Raw genomic sequence first — 9,142 nt, forward strand, 5'->3', positions numbered from 1 at the left:
ACCCCCCCCCCCCCCCACCCCCCCCCCCCCCCACCCCCCCCCCCCCCCACCCCCCCCCCCCCCCACCCCCCCCCCCCCCCACCCCCCCCCCCCCCCACCCCCCCCCCCCCCCACCCCCCCCCCCCCCCACCCCCCCCCCCCCCCACCCCCCCCCCCCCCCACCCCCCCCCCCCCCCACCCCCCCCCCCCCCCACCCCCCCCCCCCCCCACCCCCCCCCCCCCCCACCCCCCCCCCCCCCCACCCCCCCCCCCCCCCACCCCCCCCCCCCCCCACCCCCCCCCCCCCCCACCCCCCCCCCCCCCCACCCCCCCCCCCCCCCACCCCCCCCCCCCCCCACCCCCCCCCCCCCCCACCCCCCCCCCCCCCCACCCCCCCCCCCCCCCACCCCCCCCCCCCCCCACCCCCCCCCCCCCCCACCCCCCCCCCCCCCCACCCCCCCCCCCCCCCACCCCCCCCCCCCCCCACCCCCCCCCCCCCCCACCCCCCCCCCCCCCCACCCCCCCCCCCCCCCACCCCCCCCCCCCCCCACCCCCCCCCCCCCCCACCCCCCCCCCCCCCCACCCCCCCCCCCCCCCACCCCCCCCCCCCCCCACCCCCCCCCCCCCCCACCCCCCCCCCCCCCCACCCCCCCCCCCCCCCACCCCCCCCCCCCCCCACCCCCCCCCCCCCCCACCCCCCCCCCCCCCCACCCCCCCCCCCCCCCACCCCCCCCCCCCCCCACCCCCCCCCCCCCCCACCCCCCCCCCCCCCCACCCCCCCCCCCCCCCACCCCCCCCCCCCCCCACCCCCCCCCCCCCCCACCCCCCCCCCCCCCCACCCCCCCCCCCCCCCACCCCCCCCCCCCCCCACCCCCCCCCCCCCCCACCCCCCCCCCCCCCCACCCCCCCCCCCCCCCACCCCCCCCCCCCCCCACCCCCCCCCCCCCCCACCCCCCCCCCCCCCCACCCCCCCCCCCCCCCACCCCCCCCCCCCCCCACCCCCCCCCCCCCCCACCCCCCCCCCCCCCCACCCCCCCCCCCCCCCACCCCCCCCCCCCCCCACCCCCCCCCCCCCCCACCCCCCCCCCCCCCCACCCCCCCCCCCCCCCACCCCCCCCCCCCCCCACCCCCCCCCCCCCCCACCCCCCCCCCCCCCCACCCCCCCCCCCCCCCACCCCCCCCCCCCCCCACCCCCCCCCCCCCCCACCCCCCCCCCCCCCCACCCCCCCCCCCCCCCACCCCCCCCCCCCCCCACCCCCCCCCCCCCCCACCCCCCCCCCCCCCCACCCCCCCCCCCCCCCACCCCCCCCCCCCCCCACCCCCCCCCCCCCCCACCCCCCCCCCCCCCCACCCCCCCCCCCCCCCACCCCCCCCCCCCCCCACCCCCCCCCCCCCCCACCCCCCCCCCCCCCCACCCCCCCCCCCCCCCACCCCCCCCCCCCCCCACCCCCCCCCCCCCCCACCCCCCCCCCCCCCCACCCCCCCCCCCCCCCACCCCCCCCCCCCCCCACCCCCCCCCCCCCCCACCCCCCCCCCCCCCCACCCCCCCCCCCCCCCACCCCCCCCCCCCCCCACCCCCCCCCCCCCCCACCCCCCCCCCCCCCCACCCCCCCCCCCCCCCACCCCCCCCCCCCCCCACCCCCCCCCCCCCCCACCCCCCCCCCCCCCCACCCCCCCCCCCCCCCACCCCCCCCCCCCCCCACCCCCCCCCCCCCCCACCCCCCCCCCCCACCACCCCCCCCTCCCCCCACCCCTCCCCCTACCCCCACCCCCACCCCCCCTCCCACCCCCACCACCCCCACCCCCACCCCCCCCACCCCCACCCCCACCCCTCCTCTCAGCAGGTAGCTACATTGTGAACTTGGAAGCAGTCTAGCAGGAGGTGTACCAGCGTGCGTGGCAGCCTGCGCCTGCATGCATTCGTTTCCTGCCCAAGGACTGGTGCAGCGGCTGCGTCCTTGCCACAGCCCCGCCCATGAATGCCCCGCCCTGGAATGCCCCGCCACGCCCATGTTGTGCCCCGCCCAGCCCCATTGCTGCTACGCCACAGTTTGAATCCCACCACCATGGGAACCTGTTACTAAAATTTTTGGATCCCACCACTGCCCCTGTCCTAGATTTTCCCACTCAGAGGTAGCAGCCCTATAGCAAGCAGGCTTCTTCTGGGGTGTTTTCCGTTGTGCCTAATTGCTGATACTGATATTAACTCTTAACTAAAAAGTTACAATGCAGAATTACAATATGTGTGTTTGTGTCTGGGGGGGATTTGAATTCAAATGCTAGGTGCTGGATACAAGGGCATTATATTCTAAACGAACTGTTGGCAGATGCATGCATTTCCCCGTGAACAAACCTAGTTTTAAAGGTAGTCAATCAGCAGCCAGGTTTTCGTTGGTCTACTGTGAAGGTGTCAGCAGTAGAATGTTGATAAACAGTGCAGTTTGTGTTAGGGCAGTGAAAGGCTGGTTCGGCAAAACCACAGAGGCCAGAGATGGAAGCGGCTGCAGATGCCTCTGAGGGAACGCCCCAAGGCCGTGGTGGCGAACCTTTGGCACTCCAGATGTTATGGACTACAATTCCCATCAGCCCCTGCCAGCATGGCCAATTGGCAGGGGCTGATAGGAATTGTAGTCAATAACATCTGGAGTGCCAAAGGTTCACCACCACTGCCCCAAGGGAACGCTCAGGTAGGACATTAGCAAGATCAAGACCTAAGACATCAAGGGGCACACAGCCAAAACAGAGGCCTTAAGGGTGCCAATTTCAGATTGAGAAATTCCTGGAGATTTTTTGGGGGGTGGAGCCTAGGGAGGGCGGGGTTTAGTGATATATCTATAACTCCATCGATTCCACCCACCAAAGCAGTCATTTTCTCCAAGGTACCCAATCTCTGTAATCTGGAGATCAGTTGTAATTCTGAGAGATCACCAAGACCCGTCTGGAAGTTGGCCAACCTAGGCTTTTCCCAGAATCCCCTTCTTCTCCCCCACCCGCCTCTTGAAGGTATAGGAGCCTATCTGTCCTTTGCAGCTATTCTTTGCAGCTCAGGGTGTTCCTTGTCTCTCCCTGACGATTCCGCTGTCCTGTGCTGCTCTTGCACTCCTTAGGAGAAAAGCTTCGAGTGCAAAATGTGCGGGAAAACCTTCAAGAGGTCTTCGACGCTGTCCACCCATCTGCTGATCCACTCAGACACCCGGCCTTACCCCTGCCAGTACTGTGGGAAACGCTTTCACCAGAAGTCGGATATGAAGAAGCACACCTACATTCACACAGGTGAGGGAAAGCCCAGCGCATGGAGATGGGGGTGGGCAATTGAGAAATGTATTGTGAACGCAGGCATGATATAACACACACAATCGCAAACAGCAGCAGCGACCAAAAGACTGGAGGCAAAACACAAGGAGCAGCAGTGGCGTAGGAGGTTAAGAGCTCGTGTATCTAATCTGGAGGAACCGGGTTTGATTCCCAGCTCTGCCGCCTGAGCTGTGGAGGCTTCTCTGGGGAATTCAGATGAGCCTGTGCGCTCCCACACACGCCAGCTGGGTGACCTTGGGCTAGTCACAGCTTCTCGGAGCTTTCTCAGCCCCACCTACCTCACAGGGTGTTTGTTGTGAGAGGGGAAGGGCAAGGAGGTTGTAAGCCCCTTTGAGTCTCCTACAGGAGAGAAAGGGGGGGGGGGTATAAATCCAAACTCTTCTTCTTCTTCTTCTTTTTCAAATTCAAGTCAATCTTTATTGCCATATCAGCATAAAAGACAGACAAAAATAAATCCATATATAACATAATAGATCTTGAGAATTGGATGCAATACCATGGAAGTCTTGCTCTGTATTTGCAGACGCATCTCAATAGCAAGATGTGGAAATGTTGCTGTTGTCTCAGTAATATTGACATCATTATTCAACAGGTATAAGATTTAATGTTGGTCCAATAAACTTTTTTTCTTTGCCAGAAGAACAAGTTGCAAAAAAAAAAATAATTGAGTCTAATTGTCTCATATAGAAGCTACCTTTTTAAAAATGGAATTCCTCTGCTTTTCAGGTGACATATAAAATGGGAATGGTTATTTTAAGGTGTCTGTGGTCTATTCTTATGGTCTGTGTTTTTACGTTGGGCTGGATGCTTAATGCAGGATTTTAAGTTGCATCTATTAAAAGGTTTGCTTTTAGTATTATTTTCATTTGACTGACGCCTTGGACAGGTTTCTAGAGAGACAGCATAATTCTTTTCCTAAATCAATCCATAATATGTCATGCCTCTTGGATAGGCTGACCAGATGTCCTGCTTTTGGTGGGACAGTCCCGCCTTAAAACAATTTGTCCCGCGTCCCGCGGGTTTTTTCAAGTGTCCCGATTTTCGGAAGGCTGCCGTACTGCCTTCTGGGGTGCAAGGCAGTGCGGCAGCCTCCCGCGCACGCGGCCGCAGGAGCATGGCCTTCTGGGTTGCTCCCGTTTCCTGCCCTGTGACAGGGCAGGAAACGGGAGCACCCCAGTACGTAGTGTGACACTCCTGCGACGCTGGCGAATAGATGCGTCGGCCACCCACCTACCCGCCCGTCCTGGTTTACAAAGGTGACCATCTGGTCACCTTACTCTTGGATTAAATAGCTGAATTGATTGGAATGGCTGGAACATTGAAAATGCTGGGGGGAAGAATGAGGACTAATAAAAGGAAACATTTCTTCACGCAACACATGATCGGTGTTTGGAATATGCTGCCACAGGAGGTGGGGATGGCCACTAACCTGGATAGCTTTAAAGGGGGCTTGGAGGAGAAGTCCATCTGTGGCTACCAATCTTGATCCTCCTTGATCTGAGATTGCAAATGCCTGAGCAGACCAGGTGCTCGGGAGCAGCAGCAGAAGCAGCAGCAGAAGGCCCTTGCTTTCACATCCTGCATGTGAGCTCCCAAAGGCATCTTGTGGGCCACTGCGAGTAGCAGAGTGCTGGACAAGATGGACTCTGGTCTGATCCAGCTGGCTCTTTCTGATGTTCTTAATGTTTTAATATTCTTAGATGATTCCATTTTATATGTATGTTTTATATCTATGTTGTAAGCTGCCCCGAGTCTGGAAGGGGAGGGGCAGCCTAATAAAACAAATCAATCGATATAATAAAAATCTATGCCTATTAAAGGTTAATAAAGATAAAGAAGATAATAAAATGCAATTCAGCAGCTGTGAGAAAGGTGGGATTTCAACACTGCTCCTGGCTATGACATTCCACACATGCAGAATAATGCACTTTCAATCCACTTTCAATGCACTTTGCGGCTGGATTTGACTGTGCGGACTAGCAAAATCCACTTGCAAACAATTGTGAAAGTGGATTGAAAGTCCATTATTCTGCATGTGCGGAAGGGGCCGATGATATGAAAGGTCTCTTCCTGTGACTCTGGAGAGGCACTGTCAGTCTGAGTGGACAGTACTGACGCCGATGGACTAATTGTCTGATTCGGAAGAGGTTGGTTCGTATGTTCAGTATGGCTATCCGTCCTGCATCAGTCAAACTCTATTCTGCTATTGTGAGGTGGAAAGCTCTCCCCCTCTCTCCCCTCCCTTGCATGCCACCCCTCCCTGCTCCCATCTCCTCCCTCCCTCACTCTCTTTCCCTTCCATGGCACCCCTCCCCCTCCCTCTCCATCTCCTAGGGTGGGTGGGCCATGTCCAGTTGCCGGACCCCCACCCTCCCCTCCCTTGCATGCCACCCCACCCTCCCCTCCCTCCCCTCCCTTGCATGCCACCCCTCACTACCTCCCATCTCCTCCCTCACTCCCCTTCCATGGCACCCCTCCCCCTCCCTCTCCATCTCCCAAGGTGGGTGGGCCATGTCCAGTTGCCCGGTCCCCACCCTCCCTTCCCTTGCATGCCACCCCTCCCTCCCCTTCCCTTGCATGCCACCTCTCCCCCTCCCTCCCTCTGCTAGGGTGGGTGGGCCATGTCCAGATGCTGGGCCCCTCCCTCTCCTTGCATGCCACCCCTCCCCCTCCCTCCCTCCCTCCCCGTCCCTTACATGCCACCCCTCACTCCCTACCCATAATGCACTGGAGACTGGATTGCCACCACAGGAGTTGGGTTTGGACATGCCTGGCAGTGGCACAGGCCCTAGAGGGATACCATTTGCCTTCTCTGCTGATGGTGCTGAGTTGCCTTCGGGGGGGGGAGGGTTAGGGAAGGGGAGGGTTAGGGAGCGAGAGAGGGGAAGGGAGCCCATTATCCCACACCAGGGGGGTAGGGTAGGGACCTACCATCTGCTCGTGGTCCACCCACTCTGCTGGAGGACGAAGGGGGGAGGACAGAGGGGAAGAGGGCCCAGCACCTGGTCATGATCCCCCACCCAGGGGGGAAGGGGAGCGAGGGCGAGGGGCCCATCATTTAGTCGAGGACCACCCACCCTGGGAGGAAGGGGAAGTGGGAGAGGGAGTAAGCTGCACCCCTTGGGTATCTCAGGGTCTTCCTCATTGGGCTGCCCCAGCCATTCTTTTGTAGGGTGGCCAACTCTGGGTTGGGAAAGTCCTGGGTCTAAAGTTGGCATTTTTCAGCTAACGAAAACTGATTACCCTGCTGTTTCCAGTCTTTTCCCCATCTTTTTTAAAGCGGCCATTTTGGTTCACAACCCACACTGCTTCGAAACACTCGCACGCACACCGCAATGCTAACAAGGGATGTTCCGTTGTTGTTTCCTTCCTCTCTGCCCAGGGGAGAAACCGCACAAGTGCCAGGTTTGTGGCAAAGCCTTCAGCCAGAGCTCCAACCTCATCACCCACAGCCGCAAGCACACGGGCTTCAAGCCCTTCAGTTGTGAGCTCTGCGGGAAAGGCTTCCAGCGCAAGGTGGATCTGCGGCGACATCGGGAGAGCCAGCACAGCCTCAAGTGAGGGGGACCCTCTGCCTGCCAAGCTAGAGAACCTGCAAAGACAAGGAAGGGCCATCTACCATTCTCCTCAGCCCACCCAGACGAGGAGAAAGAAACCTCTGGCTAACTAAACAGTCCGCCAAAGCAGTTCTGTTTACCCCAGTTGGAAGGCGGCTTTGGCACAGGGTGTTCCTCCTCCCCCCACCCCAATTGCGACTCCCTTCCCAACAAGGGCGGAGCGAGGGAGAACTGTGCCCAGGGCGTGCGAGCGCCCTGCACCCCTGCTGCGGCACCACCTGCCCCCACCCCGGAACCCCCCGGCCACGCCCCTGCTGCGGTGTATGCCCAGGGCGTCATGCCTGCTGTCCCATTGGCGCTACGCCACTGCTTCCCAACCATTTCCCTCTGTCCAGTTGTAACTATACTGATAGGAGCAGCTTATGACTGTCTTGTTGTCCTTTTCAGCGTCACTGTTGCCAGCGAGTCAAAAAGGGCCTTGCATTATGTTGCAGGAGACTCTGAGGCCCCTTCCGCACATGCAGAACAATGCACTTTCAATCCACTTTCGCAATTGTTTGCAAGTGGATTTTGCTATTCCGTACAGTAAAATCCAGCTGCAAAGTGCATTGAGTGGATTGAAAGTGCATTATTCTGCATGTGTGGAAGGGGCTTAGAGATGCCTGTGACAGTGACAGTGACAGTGAAATATACATACCGTGTTTCCCCGAAAATAAGATAGTGTCTTATATTAATTTTTGCTCCCAAAGATGCGCTATGTCTTATTTTCAGGGGATGTCTTATTTTTCTGTGTTCTGTTCGTCGGGCATGCTTCCAAACAAAAACTTTGCCACGTCTTACTTTCGGGGGATGACTTATATTTCGCACTTCGGCAAAACCTCTACTACGTCTTATTTTCAGGGGATGTCATATTCAGGGAAACAGGATACATGCACCTTAATGGCTCACAGTACACCGGTACCTGTATCTTTAAATAAATTCACCAAAGCTTTTATGTGTGAGTCTAAATTATTCCACTTTTATCACTCAAAAAATTGCCCAAACATGGGCTCACAAAGCATCACGAAAAAACAATTCATTAGTCCCGATATCGGGCTCTCAGTAAAGAATCATGCCAAATGGCTAAACATAACATGGGCAGATAGCACAGGCTGTCATTCATGGGTAATGGAATCATTTGGTGAACAACTTCAACCAGCCCGCACCTGCAAAGACATGAACACAGATGAAAAATACAACCTCAAGTGCTGTATCCAAACAGTAGCAGAGCGGAATGATCCAATTAACTTGCAATTGTCTCAGACAGGTTCAAATAAATGTTGGCGAGAATCAACATGTGTAAAGGCTTTCCTACAAATACAGAGCTACAGCAACACAAATATTGCAGCTTCTCTAGTCACGTTGCCACCGTTTCACACACAGCCCCCTCAAAACAACCAAAAAAAGGAACGACAAAAAAAGGAACGGCGACAAACTTTATTAATCTACTATTGCCAGCAAACTGAGGACTGGCACACAGAGGAAACCTCCATGGGAATTCATTGAGCATCTCCTGCAGCACACAGAATGGTTGTGTGAGTGCTCTGAACGAACGTAAGAGGTTTGAGCGGGGAAATAAAGGCTGATTCTGCATGGGCCAAAAACAGCAGTGTGAAAACGGCGTGAAAATGGTGTAAATGGGTTTAAAAGGGTGTAAAAGGGTTTATACTGTTTTCACACCATTTTCACACCACTGTTTTTGGCCCGTGCGGAATCAGCCAAAGTGTTTTCCTGCCTGCTAATGTTTGCTCAGCAGGCAGGAATCGTCCTCAACCTGGGTTTGGGGGAGCGGGGGGCGGAGATTGCTGATTTAACGATGTTTGAACAACCTGGGTTGAGAAATACAACTGGCTAAACTCATTTTGGGGAAGAGAGCTGTGCGAAGTTCTTTCCCCCAACTGTTTTTATAATGGTTCTAAAAACATTATATTCTGCTGTGCGGAATCCACCAATGCTCTTCTTTCTGTGCGAAGCTTACAAAGAGGAAGAAATCTGGGGAGAGGTGCTGCTGCTAGCCGGGTAAAACCGCAGTCTTGGGTTGCCAGCTCCGGATCAGGAAATTCCTGGAGATTTGGGGATGAAACCTGAGGGGAGGGGAGAGATTGCAGGGAGGTATCGTGCCATCTTCTAAAGCTCACAATTTTCTTCTGGGGAACTCATCTCTGAAATCTGGGGGATCAGTTGCAACCTGGAGGGTGATAACCAGTGGTGGGATCCAAAAATTTTAGTAACAGGTTCCCAGGGTGGTGGGA

The 9,142-nt window shown here is 58.7% G+C and overlaps 1 protein-coding gene across 1 annotated transcript; it reads left to right on the forward strand.

Annotated features, from left to right (window-relative positions):
- Positions 1 to 2,971: 2,971 nt before the first annotated feature.
- On the forward strand, positions 2,972 to 7,843 carry LOC125442088 (zinc finger protein Gfi-1b). The gene is made up of 2 exons (XM_048513226.1): positions 2,972 to 3,252; positions 6,677 to 7,843. The coding sequence occupies exons 1-2, from the start codon at positions 3,108 to 3,110 to the stop codon at positions 6,853 to 6,855; spliced, it is 324 nt and encodes a 107-aa protein (XP_048369183.1). The 5' UTR covers positions 2,972 to 3,107; the 3' UTR covers positions 6,856 to 7,843.
- The last annotated feature ends 1,299 nt before the right edge of the window (positions 7,844 to 9,142 follow it).

The sequence above is a fragment of the Sphaerodactylus townsendi genome, linkage group LG12 (genome assembly GCF_021028975.2).
Source record: "Sphaerodactylus townsendi isolate TG3544 linkage group LG12, MPM_Stown_v2.3, whole genome shotgun sequence".
Taxonomy (NCBI): domain Eukaryota; kingdom Metazoa; phylum Chordata; class Lepidosauria; order Squamata; family Sphaerodactylidae; genus Sphaerodactylus; species Sphaerodactylus townsendi.

Coding starts and splice junctions, on each gene's coding strand:
- LOC125442088 (XM_048513226.1), top strand. CDS start 3,108: ATGTGCGGGAAAACCTTCAAGAGGTCTTCGACGCTGTCCACCCATCTG. Junction 3,253..6,676: donor GCACACCTACATTCACACAG/GTGAGGGAAAGC, acceptor CTCTCTGCCCAG/GGGAGAAACCGCACAAGTGC.